Genomic DNA, 20,881 nt, shown 5'->3' with positions numbered 1-20,881 from the left:
TCCTGAAACTTCCTTCCCAGAATGAAGACCTGAGCCTTCACTGGCTGTGAAGTACCTGCTACCAGACCCCAGAAACTCCTGCAGAATCCACCTCCAAACTAACCTACCCTTGGGAGAATGCCCTCTTTCTTGATTTTTTTACAAATTGTCTATTTTCTTGTTGGAGCATCTCTAGATTCATTTAAGGGGAAGAGACTAGTATTGATTTAGCGCTTACTGTGCACTAGGTGATTTCTATTTGCTATAGTTTAATTCACTCAACAGCACTATGGCATTCAGAGAAAAAGAGATTTTCTGAACACCGACTATGAGGCAGGGTCTCTTGCCAGAAGTCTACTAATAAACCTGACAAGGTCTCTACTCTCTCTTGTCAGAAACTAGAAAATAAACAAGGAGACACATATACATGAATAAGGCAAGTTTAGATACTGATATGTGCTATAAAGAGAACAAAAAATAGAGATGGGCAAGGGGGTGTTTTAGATGAAGTAGTTAGGGAAGGTTAGATGGAGGAGGTGTGCTCTGTGACAGGGGACAAGCATTCTAAGGAGTCAGGCATATATTTGATCTGAGGGAATATCACATCAGGCAAAGAGAAAGGCAAATACAAATGCACTGGGGCAGAAATGTGCTTGACATAGCCAGTACAGCCTAATGAATGTGAAAAAAAAAAAAGTGGTAGGAGATGAGATCAGAGAAATAAGTAAAGGCTGATCATAATTCAGTAGCTCTGGTGCCATTTACCAGTTACTACATGTCAGCCTTGGTGAAAGCATTTTACATGAGACACCTCATTTAACCCTGTTAAGGTAAGTATCATTTTCCTATCATAGGGATCAGAAAACCAGGCTGTACGTCAGAGAAGTTAATCTGGAATTTTTCCAAGGATGCAGAAATTACCTGCAGCTGGAAATGGAGCCCAGGTTCCACCAAATCTAAGGGGACTTGATCCACCCGAGGCCTGTTCTTGTTAGCAGCAAGAACAATCCTTGAAATGGATGGATTCTCTTCTTGTGCACTTTTCCCCTTTGCCCCTTTGTTTCTCCGTGGAGTTTTGGCTGTCTACAAACAAAGATGCATTTATACAGTAGGTCTTCACTGATTTCAAGTTAGCTAGTTCCAAATAGCATCTAATTGGAAGGAAAAGCCAATTATTGGCCAGCCAGAAAGTGATTCTTGATAAAAATTATTTTATCAGAAATGAGTGGAAATCAATCTGGCTATGTAATCAGTAGACTTTCTCATGCATTTCCTTATCTCTATCCTTACTGACATCATCCTTTCTACAACTGACATTATCTTTCATCTGGATTGGGGAATTAGGCTCTAAAACATAAGTTTCAGCATGCCATTTCCCCAATCAAAATCCCTCAAGGACTCCTCATAGCCTACCAATACTTTCTGTAAGTCCACTGTTAGAGTTTTTCTTCCAGTTATTCCCCTCATACCCGCAAAGCAAACAATATGCTCAACTCTTTGGATTTGCACATTCAGCTACTACTCCTGCTGTTCTTTCCACTGGGCATGCTTCCCCTGGCACCTCTTACATAGTGTATTTCAAATACCACCTCCTGCCTGAAGTCTTTTCCAGCCTCCAGGACTGCATGAGGTTTTTGACCTATTCCAATCCCCAAACACTTTATTTGTTCTTCCCCTGTGACATTTTGATATGCTTTTCAGTGTGGTTCATTAATTATGTTCTTTTTGATCTCTCCTACCAGATTTTGAGCTCCTTGAGGACTGTGGCCAATTCTTATTGCTCATTTTTTTTTCCTAGTGCCCAACACAGGTTTTTGTGCGCTGAAATTATCAAATAAATTCATTGGATGTATTTGTTTGGAAGAATGTGAAGCTTTCCATTGTTATGGCATCTCCACTGTACCAGCCCACTTTGCCCCTTCAGTCCCAAATTTCAGTGCTGCTCTGCCATTAGTACTCCACCCACTTCAAAAGCTGCAGCCTTCTGATAAGAGAAAACTCTTTCTGTGACAGTTTTGAATAAAATCAAGATGTTTATCACACCTTTTTCAAGTGGCAGAAAGATTAGAGTTTTAAAATACCGTTATATCCCTGAGTTACGGCAACTTTATTTTCTCTTTTGGTCCTGTCTATTGAAAAAGGGCTTAAGCTTAAAGTTTTGTATTTATAGAATGCTGTGATGAAGCCGACTGAAGTTTTGTGAGTTACTTGACATTGTGTAATCCTAGAGGACATTGGCCTCCATTTCACCAATAATGGCATTTATTGAGACAACATAGAGCAAATGAAGCGTGAACTGAGCCATAGATGTAGAATGGACCCAGTGAGAGTTATTCAGGCTAGGGTGTAACAAAGCATCTTTGAAAGATGTCATAAAATGTCATATTTTTCAGCAGCATCCTTTCTAATTTGCTGTGTGACTGGGAATGTCTCTGCACCTTTCTGCCTAAAGTTTTGCCATTTGTAAATTGAGAAACTGTCTTTGGTTAGGAGCGTGGGCTTTGACATTAGATGGACATAAGTTGAGATCTAGAGTCTACCAGTTACTGAATGTGTGACACAAGGAAGTTCCTCAACTCTTTGAGCTTCAGTTTCTTCTTTGCAAGGGGATAATGATAGCACATTCCCCACCCAGTGTGATGAGGCGTCAGTGGGTTAAAGCATATAAATAGTGGCACACAGTCTCTGGCATACAGTAAGCTCTCACTGAAGTGTAGCTGTTACTATTATTACTCTGAATTTCATGACATTTGAAATTCAGAAGCAGTATGTGGAGTCATATGGAAAGGGTTGTTGAGAAACCAGGAGCGGGGAAGTGGTGGAAGTGGCGGAAGTGGCAGGCAGTGATTGTTTCTGTGCCAGTTGTCTAATCTGAGAAGGGAAAGGCTAAGAGGACTATTCAGGAGAAGATGGAGATGGTAAAGGATTTGGCTGTGGAGTCACAGAAGAAACATAATCTGCATGCATGGAAAATGGTATCTACTTGTCATTCAGTGTCTTGTTACGACACTCCTAATATGCCTCTTAATCCTCTCCAATTAATGTGTCTCCCAAGCAAGAGTCTCACTTCACCTTCTAAGACAGTAAAAGGATGCAACTTTATTGAGCATATAAGATAATCAGGACTACCTAAACACTTCACATATTTGGTAACATTTAATTCTCATAAAAAGTTTTGACTGGATTGAATCCCTGCTTCCCAATTTGCAAATTTGCTTCTTTGGACACTTTAATTAATTTCTCTGAGCTTCAGTTTCTGTATTGGTAAAAACAGAGGTATTAACACTACCTAACTCATGAGGTTGTATAATTTAAATGAAATTATGATAGCAATTAACACACCGCCAGGGAGATAATTGGTAGTTTCTATTATTGTTTTTATTATTATTGTATATAATGCCCATTTTATGGGTAAGTAAAATGAGGCCTAAGGAGACTACTTTTTTTTTTTTGGAGAAGGAGTCTCACTCTGTCATCCAGGCTGGAGTGCAGTGGCACCATGTCGGTTCACTGCAACCTCCGCCTCCCGGGTTCTAGCAATTCTCCTGCCTCAGCCTCCCGAGTAGCTGAGATTACAGACACACGCCTCCATGCCCAGCTAATTTTTTGTATTTTGATAGAGATGGGGTTTCCCTGTGTTGCCCAGGCTGGTCTTGAACTCCTGACCTTAGGTAATCCACCCACCTAGATTACGTTTCTAACCAAAGGTCTTGCAGGTTATAAAGAGCAGAGCCAGGCTACAAACCTAGATCTGTCTATGTTGAGAATCCATGCTCTAATTTTCTGACTGCCTAGAAGGTGAGAGACAGAAGTAATGCCACCAAACTTTAAAGAGACACTCCCTCTGAAATTAGAAGATATTTTATAATACGTGAGGGTAGTCTAGTAGCTTGGATGAATAGTCATTTAAATTGGTCTGGAGTCCTGAATGAAAGGGCAGACATTATCTGTACTTTTAAAAACTTGGTCGAGATCAGATAATTTAATTTCAATTTAGTCTTTCTCCGTATTGAATGTCATTAGGGGGTTACGTCATTTGATTCCGGCCTTGGTCCCCTGAATTAGCATGGCGATCATCAGTATATGGCCTTCCTGTCAATAGGGTACAAATAGGGACCCATATGCCACTGCTTAATGATGAAATTCTTGGCCAGGATAAAGATCAGCCCCCCTACACCACCCCACATTCTTTCTCCAAAGACTTATAGCGATCGCTTTTTATCATTCTCAGGAACTTGCCGCTGGGAAGATCGTGAGTCATCAGCTACTAAGGCTTTGTGAAAGAGAACCCAAGCCAGGGTTCTGTAACTTCAAGTGAAAAGGCCTTGGCTCACTGAGCAGAGGCACCATTTCTGGTGGGACCTCTTGTCCCAGCCAGCTAGAGAGTGGGCAGTTGGTCAAGGGATATGAGTCAGTGGAAGGAACTAGGAAAGGGTACTCTTATCAGGGTCACTCTTATTATTGCATCTCCTCTCCTCAGCACAGAGCTATCTGGAAACACTGAACTTGTAAGACTAAAAGGCCAAAATCATTCTTGAATTCTGTCTCATCTAATAGTAGCCGTCTCGGTGGAGAGCATTCTCTATTTATTCTCTAATTTCCTGGCATTTCTTTGCTATTCAGACCTTCCTATTGCAGCTGATGATTTTACTGTGATAGCCTGAATAATGGGAAAAAAAAAAGACATGGATTGTGATTCCACCTTGCATTTTGCCGCTCACTAGCTGGGTAAATTCTGGCAAGCCACTTACCTTCTGGGTCTCAGCTTTCTCATGAAACAGATGCCCTAGACTACCTCACCAAAGTTTATTCATTCACTTGACAAGTGTTTTTGCGTTGTTAGAGGAGAGATACGTAAATCAATTTTGTTCAATGGCCACTGAACAGACACCGATAGTGATTATGTTAATAGGTGAGAAAGATCTAGTCACAAAAAACAGAAAGCCAGGCAAAAAGTAGTAAGACCAATGAGGTTCATTAAGATACTATATTCTAAAATATGTAGAACTAGGCAACAAATTCAAGATATTACTATTATTATTACTGATTGTCTAATATTCCAGGTAGGAAGTCATTTTTTATTTTTGTATCTTCCAAGTCTCTTACATTTATTCTTCAAATTCTCTTACTTTGATACAACTTATCTGGTCTTTCACTGCTCACCACTTCATATGAGGACAACTATGGTTATCCTCTACCTCTTTTTTTTTTTTTTTTTTTTTCTGAGATGGAGTCTTGCTCTGTTGCCCAGGCTGGAATGAAGTGACGCCATCTCAGCTCACTGCAACCTCTGCCTCCTGGGTTCACGCCATTCTCCTGCCTCAGCCTCCTGAGTAGCTGGGGCTACAGGTGCCCACCACCACACCCAGCTAATTTTTTGTATTTTTAGTAGAGACGGGGTTTCACCATGTTAGTCAGGATGGTCTCGATCTCCTGGCCTCGTGATCCACCTGCCTCGGCCTTCCAAAGTGCTGGGATAACAGGCACGAGCCACCGTGCCTGGCCTCTTCTACCTTTTTTCCCTCTACATCTGGACATGCCATCAGGTTGATGTTTTTAAAATCACACATACACACACAACAATAAATACAAAAAGAAAAAATAAAGTTATGCCCTCCTAAAATTTTCTATATTCAGCAACTCTACTCAAAAACTTTATGTAGTAGTGCCCAGTTTCTCATCAATATGTCATCCACTCCTACAACACAGTGCCCAATTCAGAGTACAATAAGTAAAACTGGGCCAACTCCCACTTCCTATTTCAGCTCTCAGGCTGTGTGCAACTTCTCCCTGCTAACCATGCCTTTCTTCCATTGCCTGCCAGTTAAAACCAAGGCCAAGTTCATTGACTACCTTGTCTATGAAACCTAATGAAGCCTACTGTGACCTGTTTAATACATTTTTCCACAGGACATAGTTCCCTGGGGCAACAACCATAATCTCCACGGTTGTTCTCAGGCCTACATACAAAAAAGAAGCATCCAAATTAGCTATCTCCACATAAAACTAAACAACAATACCAACACCAACATCACCAGCACCACCAGCAAAAACTAGGACAAGGTAAAAGTCATTCTCTAATTGGGGAAGACACGTGGGTCCATATAGATAGAGTATCTCAGGAGATAACAGAAATGAAACAACCTTATTAACCATCTCAGGAATGTAAGGAAAAAATGCTATCAGTTTCACCATTTTGCTTGTTTTCATTTAAACAAACTTTAAGGAGACACCCACTGTGTGCCAGGCATTGTGTTAAGTGCTAGTAATGCAAAGTAATAGACTCAGGGCTTGTTATGCCAGTCTCTATGGGCCTGATCTTGGGGCTGAAGATAAAATGGAAGAGACTGTATTGCCACCTTCTGTGGTTGCATATACCCAGTTGGGTGCTCTGAATGCCGGTCACTGTGGCCAGCTTGGACTGTGATTAATCTTCCAGACCAGTTTGCAGACCCAGACACCTATGCCAGTGGGAAACTGGTGAGTGGGACCCTATGTGAGTATCCTGAGAGTATAAGAAAGCATCACACGGACAAGGACACCTGGAAAACCTAGTACTGATCACCACACACCAGCAACTTTTCATGTTTCCCTTTTTCTCCTCAAAGGTAAACTACACTGAAACAATTCTGCTGTAGTGCTAACATTTAAGGCATAATAAATCCTTTTGAGAGTCTGATGAAATCCATGATCTTTTCCCTAAAAATCTGGACATATGCACACAATTTTTGCCACATTTCTAAGAAGTTCATTTATTCCCTGAAATAAAAATCCAAGGTTAAATAACAATTAAAATCCCTGCTTTAATGTGAAACTGTATTGGTGGATACAACAATAGTGATTTATAATAAAGTCACTAGGTTCTCCCTATTTTCCTTCCTGTGGTTAGTGATGTATTTATTTAGAAGTCATAAGTGCAGACTTCTAGTGACATTTTTGTGAGCACAATGACTCATTGTAAAAATAATATTTCTACGTATAACATTTTTCTTTCCTCCACATAGTTCTATGGAAATTATCTCATAAATTGTTCCAGGTTCCCTAGAAACTGGATTAAGGAATATATTATTGCCTTCCTTTACAAGGAAGACATGATTCAAATGCAAAATACAGAAGAGTCTGGGAAAATGGCTGAGATATTGGGGAATGATTGATTGAATTCAGTCAGAAATCAGAATTATTTCACTCAACAGGGAGTTATGTATTATATGCCTGCTATGTGTCAGGCATTGTACTAAGCATGGGGTTGGCTAGCTCTCAGCCTGCTATCTGGCCCCCAAGTCTGTTCCAAGAGGAGAAACTATTTTCAATTTGAAAATTGACTGGAGAAAGTACAGTACCCCTAACTCAGTAATAATATCCTACATTTTAACAGCATACACGGAGACAGTATAGTGTGGGTTGACACAATTTTTGAAAGTAAACGAAACTGGATTCAGATCCTGATTTCAGCACTTATTGAATGGCCTTAGTTAAATTCCTGAAGCTTTTGATCTTTAGTTTTCTTATTTGTAAAATAGAAATTACTTTTAGAGGCTGGGCCTACAGTGGCTCATGCCTGTAATCCCAGCACTTTGGGATGCTGAAGCGAGCAGATCATTTGAGGTCAGGAGTTCAAGACCAGCTTGGTCAACATGGTGAAACCCCATCTCTACTAAAAATACAAAAATTAGCTGGGCATGGTGGTGGGTGCCTGTAATCCCAGCTACTTGGGAGGCTGAGGCAGGAAAATCGCTTGAATCTGGGAGGTGGATGTTGCAGTGAGCTGAGATTGTGCCACTGCACTCTAGCCTGGGCAACAGAAGGAGACTCCATCTCAAAAAAAGAAATTACTTCTAGAGCAAGAGTTAGCAAACTACAGCTCTGTGGCCCAAGTTCAGCCATATGTGTGTTTTTTTGTGTGATCCTTGAGCTAGAAATGTTTTCTGCATTTGTAAAGGGGTATAAAAACAAACAACAACAATCAAACAGGAAAACAAGGAAAGCAAAAAAGAATATGCAACAGAGACTCTATGTGGCTTCAAGGCCTAAAATACTTACATCTAGCCCTTCACAGAAAAAGTTTGCCAACTCTAAAAAAGTTGGCAACTCCTATTCTATAGTCAGAATGCCTGCACTTGAATCCTTATGGCCTCTTACCATTAGTATGATCTTGAGCAAATTGCCCAACTTCTGTATCTAATTTTCCTCATATGTCAAGTAGAGATGATAATAGTACTTATTTTACATGATGGGAAGCTGCATGTGTTAATATGCTTAAAATGCTGAGAAAGGAGGCTTATATATAGTAAATATTTAAGAAATGTTAGCTATCTTTATTAATAGCATCATTACCACTGTCATCAGTTATTCAAAAATACTTGTGAATATTAAATAAGATAGTGACCATCAAACAAATAGGACAGTGCCCTTCTCACAATAGGTTCTCAATAACTGTCAGCTATCATTGCTGTTGTCATCACCATCACCATCACCATTATCATCATTATAATTTTCAAAGCTCTTTCACATACATCATCTCACTAGAAGCTCCCAGCTACCCTGTTGTTGCTGTTGTGATCTCCCTCTGATACATGAGAAAATGAAGCTTGGAGAAATGAAGAGTTAGATACTGAGCCAGGAAGAGGCGGAATGTGGACTAGCGCCAGAGATTTTGCATTCTGGACCAGTGTGTCCTCTTTCCACACCATACTGCCTCTCCATCAAAATATCTGAGGATCTGTTGTTTGTTAGTTTTCTCCAAATGATATACTTTGCATCCTAGGAGCCTGACAAGGCAGGCAAACATGACTATGTTCCTCCCTGGCATGGTTATGCAGACAGGAAGCTGGGATAATTGGATTGCAGCCATTAGGTCTCAGGACTGCATTTGTAACCAGCCAACTGCTGATGACCAAGCCTAATGGATAAAGCCCTGACCAAACAAACACAACCCCCGTGTAGGAACTTATTGTTTATGCTGCAGAGCTGGCTTCAGAATGTGCCAGGACTCAGACTGCCACTACGACAAGCAGAGCTTTTGGACTGGGGAAATGTTCAGGTGAGGAGGCAAAACATTTTTGACAGCAGATCTTGTGTAGTCAGATCAGCACCGTTTTATTATTTGGTGTAGGCCAAAGGCTATGGCAAGACTCATTTAAGCAAAGTGTGCGCAAGGATTGATGTTTAAACAAAGTTAAGATCACAGTGGTACAGCATTAGAGTGAGTTGATGACTATAAAAAAAGCTAACATTTTGAAGTTAGTTTATAAAAGGAGTCACATATCTTCATATCACCCTGTTGTTTCTATAGTACTTAAACCAGCTTTAGCTCAGATTTTTTTTTAAGTCAGGAGATTCAAATAGACTTTACTGTGGAGCAGTATGTAAATTTGTGTTTCCCGGTATTGTTGCTGCAAAAATAATAAAAATTATGTTTAAGAAGTGTATTCCTCCACTTCACACTGCTAATAAAGACATACCCAGGACTGGGTAATTTATAAAGGAAACAGGTTTAATTGACTCACAGTTCCACAGGGCTGGGGAGGCCTCAGGAAACGTACAATCATGGCAGAACGGGAAGTAAATACATGCTTTTTCACTTGGCAGCAGCAAGCAGAAGTCCCTAGCAAAAGAGGAAAAAAAGTCTCTTATAAAACTATCAGATCTCATGAGAACTCACACATTATCATGAGAAAAGCAGCATGGGGGTAACCGCCCCTATGATTCAATTACCTTCCACTGGGTCCCTCCCATGACACATGGGGATTATGGGAACTGCAATTCAAGATGAGATTTGGGAGGGGACACAGCCAAGCCATATCAAGACTCCTGAGAATTGTACTCGATGTATAGGGCAGAATAAATAAAATACACTTTGTAGACAGGGTTTTGCCATGCTAGGATAAGCAAATGGCATCTGCTTCCAACGATGGAAGTAAGCTGTGCTTAGAAGAAGTTCTGAGACTTGTTCCCCAACTGTTGTGACACAGAGCTCTCAGTCTGAGGAAGGGGACAAGAAGACCTCCCTTCCTAGAAAGACATCCCTATGGATCCCTATGGTGGGATAGATTTAGTTCTTCCTTCTAAGGCAAAGACAAACAAGTGTAAGGTCTTATAACTCAATATTTGTAGATAAGACCATTTTAAGTAGTCAAGAGTTCCTGCCAGAGTAAAGGAGATAGAAGTAATGAGGAAAGCTGGGGTTCTTAGAAACTCAAAGCAGGTCTGGGAGCTATCCAGGTGTTTGAAGCACTCTAAGCCAATGTTCTGGGATCCCATGTCTCTACTGACCTCTTCTCTTTGTTGGCTAACATAAGCCCTTGTCTTCTTGCTTTTGAGTTTTCCTAACACCTGCTGCCAGGCAGTTGGCTAACCACCAACCAATCTCTGGCCTGTCACATCACCATTCACACAACAGCTAACACAACAGCCACCTGGCTGCTTCCTAGGCCTGTGATCTACCTCAGCTCTATCCCAGGCTGAGAGGCTAAGGCCTTACCTGTACCAAACATATCCAAACTTAAGAATGGAAAGATTGACTTTCTAGAATAGGCTGTACCGTGGTCATTTAAAGTTTTCTACATTGTCTGGGAGGTGGGGTTTGGGGGGAATGTGTAACACTCCTTTTCACCATACCAACCTCAAGGGTTTGTGGTGAGTAGAAAACAAAATAATGGATGTCCAAGGGCTTTGTACAACTATGGTTTGCAATACAAATGTAAGCGACAATCTCTGTATGTAAAAACATATGTTAAAGTTGGTGTGGTTTTACATGGTCATTCGAGCCAGTGAAAAATGCAAGCAGCCAGAGGTCTCAGGAAAACTATACTGTTAATTCAGCAAGGTTGACATGAATAGGAGACTGTGGATAAGGCATGTTATACAAATTATACAGTTTCTGAAAATCTAAACTTTTATTTTATAGTAATACCTTAGATTTCATCTTAACATTATTGTGTGACATTAATCACATTTGTCATTTTAAAGCATGTTGTGGTGAAAACAAGTGTTCATAAGCATTATATCCTCTTCTGAAATTTTCACAAGGAAAGGGCTGTGGTTTTTTTTTTTTGCCAGAATTTGCTCAGTAATTTCAGACATGTCTATATTATCTACATGGTGCACACTCAAAAATTCAGTCATTTAACTCCTTAGGCGGCCGGGCGCAGTGGCTCACGCTTGTAATCCCAGCACTTTGGGAGGCCGAGGCAGGCGGATCACGAGGTCAGGAGATTGAGACCATGGTGAAACCCCGTCTCTACTAAAAATACAAAAAATTAGCTGGGCGTGGTAGCGGGCGCCTGTAGTCCCAGCTACTAGGGGAGGCTGAGGCAGGAGAATGGCGTGAACCCGGGAGGCGGAGCTTGCAGTGAGCCGAGATTGCGCCACTGCACTCCAGCCTGGGCGACAGAGCGAGACTCTGTCTCAAAAAAAAAAAAAAAAAAAAACAACTCCTTAAGGGTTGCATCCAAAAAAACCCACCATTGTTACCTGAATTTAGGAAGAAATATTAAATAGACATGTAAAAGTTATTAGGATCATAATTAAATAATTATTAAGGTCTAATAAAACAACATATATATGCCAAATATTGGTGATTTGTAATAATTTATTATATTATCTCATGTGTAATTCTAGCTCCACGCAGGAGCATTCAACACCGCTTAATTGTGGGAGATCAAGAGTGAAGGAATGGTTTTGACTACCCTTTGTGCACTGAAATTCAACAATCCTGCTGCTATTTGAGTGAATGGATCCTTATTGCCTTGAAGTTTAATTTTCAGAGAAGCATGACATGCAGATACCCAGATATTTAAATTTTCAAATGATTATTTAGAGCCCATTGAAAGTTTTTGAGTTTCTTTCTTAAATTTTCACACTGGCATATGGATTATGAAATTGGAAATTTTCATAAAATAGACATAGTTTTCAGATGGTAACACTAAGAGAGCTTTGTTAGTTCAGGATACCAAGTCATACCATCAGGCTAATGAAATACAAGACAAATCAAGTTGAAGGAAGAAAAAATTGGAGATCTAAATGACCATTTAATCATGTACTTAACTTAAAGTTGCATTAAAATGATGCTAGCTGATATTTATAAATGTTATGCCAGGAATTATTTATACATGATGAACATGACTTACTTCATTTGCTATTCACCATAACTCTCTGACAGAGGGTCCTGGTATTGTCTCTATGTGTAGATGTGGAAATTGAACCGTAGGGAGGTCTGAGGTTGCAAGGCTACTTAGTAACCGAGCTGGGATTAGAATTATGGACGTTTAACTCTCAGCCACCATTGCTCAGTTAATGGTCAGTGAAATACCTAACTGCGCTGAATGAGTACGTCATGGCTCCTTTCCCCAAAAGGTCTGTAATTTATCTGAAAACATGCTATTTCAATTCACGTGCAGTTGCATTTAACAAGCCACAGCGGCTTATATTGTTAAATGAATTGCAGAAGCAGAAAGTGCTGTTTGTTTAAAAGAAGGAAAGGGAGTATCACATTGAGACAGTCAGAGATGACTATACGGAGGAAGTGGCCATATATATTCAACTATATTTTCAAAGCTCCTTCAACATAGACATATCATGGAGATTAGCTACAGGAGGGAAGAGGAGGCTGAGTTTCCTTACTTGGTAAATTAAGGTAGTAATGTGTCCTGTGAACATCCCAAGTTGTTGCAAGACTCAAATGAAACACTAACTTAAGTGTGCTTTTTAGACGTACACTGTGGCATAACCATGTTGTGCAATAATTATGCTCCCCTACTTATCCTCCTCTAAAAGCACTTTAAGAATATTGGCAAGCTCATTTAGGCTGAGATCATGTGTCTACTAATCTCTACGTTTTTTTTTTTTCTTTTTTCTTTCCCAAATTCTGCTTGGCTCTCCCTCATCTGTGGCTGTTTTCTGTTTCAACTAAAAGTGGCTGTTCCCCTGTCTCCAGCTTCCTCCTGCTCTTCTGCAATAGACCAGTTCCTGTCTAACTCTGAAAGTGCTCTGTAAGTCTGTCACTGTCTGTTGTGAGTCTGTCTGTGTCTGCCTATTTATTTCTTTATACAAAATATCCTTAAGTGTCTGTTTATACTTCTGTCCTACAGGACAAAGTTAAGGGTGCCCAATTGTTGGCACAGACCTGCCAAGCCCATATTAATATTGTTTCAGTGGTTTATTTAATTTTCTATTTTTAAATGTTTTAATGATGGGTTTGGCTTCTTCCCTGTTCTGGGAGCATGGCCTTCACAAGCCCTGTGGGAGATGAGCACTGCGATGGAGCTGAAATCACCCAGTATAACTGTGATTCTTAGAAGTCCTCTCATCTGGATTACTCCCAGTGCTCCAATTCACTTCTTTATCTCCTTGGCTGTAAGTGGTGGACTCCTTCATACTTCTTAAACAATTGATCGTGACTAAATAAGGTACTTTTTAAAAAAGTTTTCTAAAGAGACTACTTTTTAGAGCAGTTTTAGGTTCACAGCATAATTCAGGGGAAGGTACAGAGATTTCCTATATGCCTCCTTACCCCAGGCACAGCCTCCCCCATTGTCAATACCCTCTTCCAGAGTGGTAAATTAGTTACAACTGATGAACCTATATTGACACATCATTATCACCCTGAGTCCATAGTTTACATTAGAGTTTATTCTTAGTACTGTACATTCTGTGGGCTTGGACAAACACATAATGACATGTATCTACCATTGTGGTATTTTACAGAATAATTTCATTGCCCTAAAAATCCTCTGTGCTCTGCCTGTTTATCTCTTCCTCCTCCTCCCCCACCCCAACGTCTGGCAACAATTGATCTTTTTATTTTCTCCATAGTTTTACCTTTTCCAGGATGTCATATTATTTAAATAATACAGTGCATAAACTTTTCAGATTGACTTCTTTCACTTAGTATATGCATTTAAGGTTCCTCCATGTCTGTTCACGGTTTGATAGCTCATTTCGATTTGGCACGGTATAATATTCCGTTGTCAGAAGCACTACAATTTATCCATTCACCTACTAAAAATTTCTTGGTTGCTTTCCAGTTTTAGCAATTACAAATAAAGCTCCTGTATACATGTGTGCAGGTTTTTGCATCAACATTTTCAACTCCTTGGTGTAAATACCAAGAAGCTCAATTGCTGGATTGTATGATGACAATATGTTTAGTTTTGTTAAAAAACAGACAAAAACTGTGTTCCAAAGTGGCTAAACCATTTTGCATTCCAACCAATCTTGTATGAATTACTGTTGCTCCTCATTCTTGCTAGCATTTGATGCTATCAGTATGATGAATTTTGATTATTTTTATAGGTGTGTAATGTTGTCTCATCTCCATCTGCAATTCCCTGATGATATATGTGCAGCATCTTTTCATTTGCTTATTTGCCATCTAAATATCTTCTTTGATGAGGTGTCTGTTAAGGTCTTTGGCCCATTTTTAAAATTAGGTTGTTCATTTTGTCATTATTGAAATTTAAGAGTTCTTTGTATATTTTGGATAATATTATGTCTTTGGTATAAGGTATGTCTTTTGCAAATATTTTCTCCCAGTCTATGTCTTGCTTTATCATTCTCTTAACCTCAAAGAGCAAAATTTTTAATTTTAATAAAGTCCATCTCATCAATTATTTCTTTCATGAATTGTACATTTGGTGTTATATCTAAAAAGTTGTCACCAAACCAACAGTCATCTAGATTTTTTCCTAAGCTATCCTCTAGTATTGTCATGGTTTTTATTTTATATTTAGGTCTATGATGCATTTTGAGTTAATTTTTCTGCAAGATATAAGGTCTGTGTCTAGACTCTTTTTTTTTTTTTGCATGTCAATGTCCAGTTGTTCTACCACCATGTGTCGACAAGACTATCTTTTCTCCCTTGTATTGCCTGTGCTTCTTTGTCAAAGATAAGTTGACTATATCTACCTTGGTCTGCTTCTGGGCTCTCTATACTGTTTCATTGATCTCTTTGTCTATTCTTTGGCCAAACTATACTGCTTCGTTTACTGTAGTTTTATATTAAGTCTTGAAGTTGGGTAGTATCAGTCCTCTGACTTTATTCTCCTCCTTCAATATTGTGTTGGCCGTTCTGGGTCTTTGTCTCTTCATATAAACTTTAGAATCGGTTATTCTTTGTCAAAAAACAAACAAACAAAAAAAACCTCACTGAGATTTTGATTGGAAATGCATTAGATCTATAAATCAATTATAAGCCTTGACATCTTGACAATATTCAGCCTTTCTATCCATGAGCATGGAATATACCTCCATTTATGTTCATATTTGATATTTTTCATCAGAGTTTTGTACTTTTCTTCATATAAATCTTGTACATGTTTTACAATTTTACAACATTCCAGTACAAACTTGAAAAGCAGGCCAGGTGTGGTGGCTCATGCCTGTAATCCCATCACTTTGGGAGGTCGAGCTGGGTGGATCACAAAGTCAGGAGATGGAGACCATCCTGGCCAACGTGGTGAAACCCTATCTCTACTAAAAATACACACACACACAAAAAATAGCCGGGCATGGTGGTGCATGCTTGTAGTCCCATCTACTTGGGAGGCTGAGGCAAGAGAATTGCTTGAACCCGGGAGATGGAAGTTGCAGTGAGCCAAGATTGTACCACTGCACTCCAACCTGGACAGCAGAGTGAGACTCCGTCTCAAAAAAAAAAAAAAAAGAAAGAAAGGAAAAGGAAAGCAAAGCAAAGCATTGGTGATAGTGGACATCCTTGACTTATTCCTGATCTTAGGGGAAATATTTGAGTTTCTCACCATTAAGCCTGGTTTTAGCTGTGGGTTTTGTGTAGATTTTCGATATCAAATTAATAAAGTTCTCCTCTAGTCTTAGTTTACTGAGAGCTTTTTAAATCATGAATTGAGGTTACACTTTGTCAAATGTTTTTTATGCATTTATTAATATAATCATGTGATTTTTCTTTTTTAGCCTACTGATATGATGGATTACATTAATTGATTTTCAAAAGTTGTATTTGCCCTACATACCTGAGATAAATCCCACTTGGTTGGGTGGCAATTCTGTGTATACATTGTTAGACTTGATTTGCTAATATCTTGTTGATGATTTTTGCATCTGTGTTCACAAGAGTTATTGATTTATAGGGTTTTTTTTTTGTAATGTCTTTGGTTTTGGTACAGGATAATGCTCATAGAATGAGTCAGAAAGTATTCTCTCTGCTTGTATCTTCTAAAACAGATTGTAGAGAATTGGTATAATTTCTTCCTTCTATGTTTGGCAGAATTCACCAGTGAACCCATCTCAGCCTGGTACTTTCTGTTTTGAAAGGTTATTAATTTTTATTCAATTTCTTTAATATATATATAAGCTTATTCATATTGTTTATTTCTTCTTGTGTAAGTATTGGCAGAATGTGTCTTTCAAGGAATTGGTCAATTTCATCAAGGTTATCAAATTTGTGGGCATAGAGTATTTTGTAGTACTTGATTATTCTTGACTATCCCTTTAATGCCCATGGTGTCTATAGTGATGTCGCTTTCATTTCTTATATTAATAATTTTTGTTCTTTCTCTCTCTCTTCATTTTTGTTTAGACTGGCTAGAGTTGTATCAATTTTATTGTTGTTTTCAAAGAACTAGCTTTTTGTTTTATTGATTTTCTCTATGAATTTCTTTTTTCAATTTCACTGAATTCTCCCTTAATTTTTATTATTTCATTCTACTTACTTTGAATTTAGTTTCCTCCTCTTTTTCTAACTTCCTAAAGTAGAAACTTAAATCACTGATTTTAGATCTTTCTTCATTTAGTCCAAAATATTTTATAACTTATTTTGAGATTTCTTTTTTGATCCATATGTTATTTAGAAGTGTGTTGCTGAATCGCCAAGTATTTCAGAATTTTCCACCTATCTTTCTATTATAGATTTCTATTTTAATTCCACCGTGGCCTGAGAGCAGACATTGTGTAATTTCTATTCTTTTACATTTGTTAAGGTAAGTTTTATGTAGAATGTGGAATATATTGGTAAATGTTCCATATGAACTTAAGAAGAATGTCTATCCTGGCATTGTTGGGTAAAGTAGTCTGTTGATATAAATTTTATTGATTCATAGTACTGTTGAGTTCAATTATGCCCTTAACTAGTTTTCTGCCTTCTGGATCTGTTCATTTATGATAGAGAAGTGTTGAAGTCTTCAGCTATAATCGTGAATTTATCTATTTCTCCTTGCACTTCTTAGTTTTTGCCTCCTGTATTTTGGTGTTCTGTTCTTATGTGTATGCAGTGTTAAGGATTATTATGCCTTCTTGGAGAACTGACCCCTTTATTATTATGTAATGCATCTCTTTATCTCTGATAACTTTTCTTGCTCTGAAGTGTGCTCTGTTTAAAATTAGTGTAACTGCTCTCATTTTCTTTTGATTAATATTACCTTGGTATATACTTCTCCATCCATCTACTCTTAATCTATATGTCTTTATATTTAAAGTGGGTTTCTTGTAGACGACATATAGTTTGGTCTTACTTCTGATCAATTTTGACAATCTCTGTCCTTTAATTGGTGTATTTAGGCCATTATCATTCAAAGTGATTCTTAAGATAGCTAAATTAATTTTTTGTCTTCTATTTGTTGCCCTCGTTCCTTTGTTCTTATTTTTGCCTTCTACCCTTTTTCTACCTTTTGTGGTTTAAAATAAGCATTTTATATTATTCTATTTTTCTATCTTTTCTATCATATCAGTTTAACTTCTATTTTTACTTTTTTTAGTGGTTGCCCTAGAGTTGGGAAAACATATTTAATAACTAATCCAAGTCCACTTTCAAATGACACTGTACAACTTTTTGGTAGTACAAATACCTTATAATGACAAAATAATCATAATTCCTCTTCTCATCCCTTATTTTATTGCTGTCATTCATTTCATTTACACATAAACATATGTACAGATAGTCACCAACTTATGATGGTCCAACTTAACAATTTTTCTACTTTATGATGGGTTTATCAGGATGTAACTCCATTGAGGAGCATAAAAGCATGTGTAATTAATAGATTATTGCTATTATTATTTTGAACAATCTGTTATCTACTTGAGCAATTAAGAATAGGAAAAATAAAAGCTATTATTTTACTTCACTTATACCTTCTCTGATGCTCTTCCTTTTTCTCTGTAAAACTGAGAATCTGGCCTATTTATTTTCCTTCCATCTAAATAATGTCTGTGAAAATTTTTTTCTTTTGCAAGGCAGGTATACGGGCAACAAATTCCCTCAATTTCTATTTGTCCCATAAAGTTCTTATTTCTCCTTTACTTTTGAAGGATAATTTCACAGGGTTGGAATTACAGGTTGCCATTTTTTTTTTCTCTCAACGCTTTAAACATTTCACTCTACTCTTTTCTTTCTCGCACTGTTTCTGAGAAGTTGGATGTAATTTTTATCTTTGCTCCTCTGTAAGTATTTTTCCACTCTGGCTTTTTGTCAGAATTTTTTATCTTTGATTTTCTTTAGTTGGAATATGAAATGCCTAGTTGTAATTTTGCTGGCATTTATCCTCCTTGGTATTCTCTCAGCTTCCTGGATCTATAGTTTGGCATCTGACATTCGTTTGCAGGGAAATTCTCCATGATTATTTATTCTCCATGAAATATTTCTTCTGTTTCTTTCTCTCTTTTTTCTTTTTCTTATATACTTGTGGTGCACTTTTTTTTAGTTGTCCCATAGTTCTTGGATACTGTGCTCTGTATTTTTTTTCTGTCTTTTTTTTCTTTTCAATTTTGGAGGTTTCTATTGAGATATCCTGAAGCTCAGAGATTCTTTTCTCAACCATGCCTAGTCTACTAAGTCCATCAAAGGCAGTCTTCATTTTTGCAGCAGTGTTTTTGACCTTTAGCATTTTTACTTGGTTCTTTCTCAGAATTTCCATCTCATTGCTTACGTTACTCATCTGTTCTTGCATGTCATCTACTTTTTCCATTAGACCCTTAGCATATTAATCACAGTTGTTTTAAGTTCCCAGTCAATTCCAACATCCCTTCCATATCTGATTCTTGTTCTGATGCTTAAGCTGGCCTCTCCAACTGTGTGGGTTTTTTTTTTTTTTTTTTTTTTTTTTTGCCATTTACTATGCCTTGTAATTTTTTCTTGATAGCTACACATGATGTCTTTGGTAAAAGCACTTTAGTAAACAGCCACACTATTTACCCATACGGTGTTAAGGTATGGGGGGAGGGGAATGGTTTGTAGTCCTGTGATCAGTTCTCTGTCTTCTAGAGAACCTGTGCTTCTGGGCTGTGAACTTCACACGTGCTTCTTAGTTTGTCACCCCCTTTGGTTCTTGGGTGGCTTAAGGGGGCTAGAGTTGGATATTTCCCTTCCCCCAAGGTCAGCTGGGCTAGATAAAATTCTAATAGGTTAGGCTTGCTACATTTTTCTCCTGAAGGCAGACATCGTTAAGAACAGAATGCTCTGGAATATTTCAAAATAATTACTTCCCTCCTCCCTGTCAGAAGCATGAGGGGATTCTTCTCAGATATTTACAGTGAAATCTGGTTGAGTTCCTGAAGGTGAAACTCACCAAAGTGAGAGGTCCCCTATTATTGGCCTCCCCCCTCGAGTTTTTATCTCTCATGTACTTATCCACTCAGAGGCTCTAACAGTCTATCAATTACAGTCATGCCAACTCCATGCCCGTGCCTGGACTGTCCTCACTGCCCCTACAGTCAATGCATCAGCAGATCCTGTCAGCTCTACCTTGAAGCTATATCCTGAATCCAACTACATCTCAATACCTCCACTGCTACCAACATACAGGACTTCTAAGCTCCAGAAATGCGAGATAATAAATTTGTGTCACCTGAAGCCACTGTTTGTGGTAATTTGTTGCAGCAGCAACAGGAAGCTAATACACCTCCTAATTTGCCCCTGGGTCTTCACTCCAACCTCACTCTAGTCCATTCAACACACCACAGCCAGAATGTTCCTTAAAAACATAAAGTCTTCAGGAACCTCCTCTGCTCATGACCTTGGCTGCCATCCTACTGCTTTTAGGACGAGGACAACGGTCCTTAGTGTGGTAGGTCCCTGCTGACTTTGTGCCCTCATCTTCGGCTGATGCCTACTTTGTTCCCTTCTCACCACATGGGCCTGCCCCCAGGACTGTGGGCCTTTGCTCTTGCTGGTCCTTTTGCCTGCATCCTCCGCACCCTGGCTTGGTGAGCCCCTACTCAATTTTCAGTTCTCATCTCCTGTCGCTTCCTCAGTGACAGAACCCTGACACACTAACCGAGATCTCATCCCCCTCTGACATGCTCTCATAGTATCACCAAATACCTCTCACTCCTGACACTACTTGTAACTATAATGTTATAGCTGGCTGTGGTCTCTCACACTACACTGCTAGCTCCATGAGGACAGGGACTGTGTCTCCATTCTGATATCTCCAAGGCGTGGCACTGTGCCTGGACTGTTGTAAGCAATAAAAAAAAATTTTAGTAAATAAGTGGCTGAATGAATAAATGTCTAGGATTTGTGTTCGTGCAAAAAATACCAACTGTAAAATCTTTGTTTCCAGCTAACAGAACTCTGGATTTTGTGAAACTGCCTTAGTATTGAATCTCTTTAAACCAAGGCACTTTATATTTTAATGATATATTAAATATATATTAAAATATGATATATTTTAATATGTTTTAATGATATATTAAATATATATTAAAATATAATATATTTTAATGATTAAAACATTTTGCAAACCTCTCTCCTCACCCAGTCTTTGTGAACACTGCCTTGCAGGAGAAGGCTGGGGTGATTTATAGTAAAGTCTAATCATTTCCTGATAATACCAGGCTGGGCAGGCAGAGGGGGCTATTATTACGCTACTAATTACCACATCCAGGCTGCTCTAAGTGCGATGCTAATTGCTCAGTGAATGAATTGTAGACT

General features: G+C 38.6%; 1 protein-coding gene across 1 annotated transcript in view; it reads left to right on the top strand.

Moving 5' to 3' along the window:
• Nucleotides 1–12,953, top strand: part of HTR4 (5-hydroxytryptamine receptor 4) — a 187,270-nt gene extending 174,317 nt beyond the window's left edge. Inside the window, exon 6 of the mRNA XM_058440304.1 lies at nucleotides 12,893–12,953. Coding sequence (XP_058296287.1) covers nucleotides 12,893–12,953 — 61 coding nt within the window. The remainder of the gene's footprint in view (nucleotides 1–12,892) is intronic.
• Nucleotides 12,954–20,881: the final 7,928 nt, after the last annotated feature.

This window comes from Hylobates moloch, unplaced genomic scaffold (genome assembly GCF_009828535.3).
Source record: "Hylobates moloch isolate HMO894 unplaced genomic scaffold, HMol_V3 SCAFFOLD_6, whole genome shotgun sequence".
NCBI classification, from domain to species: Eukaryota; Metazoa; Chordata; class Mammalia; order Primates; family Hylobatidae; genus Hylobates; species Hylobates moloch.
This window is presented reverse-complemented; position numbering and strand designations above follow the sequence as displayed.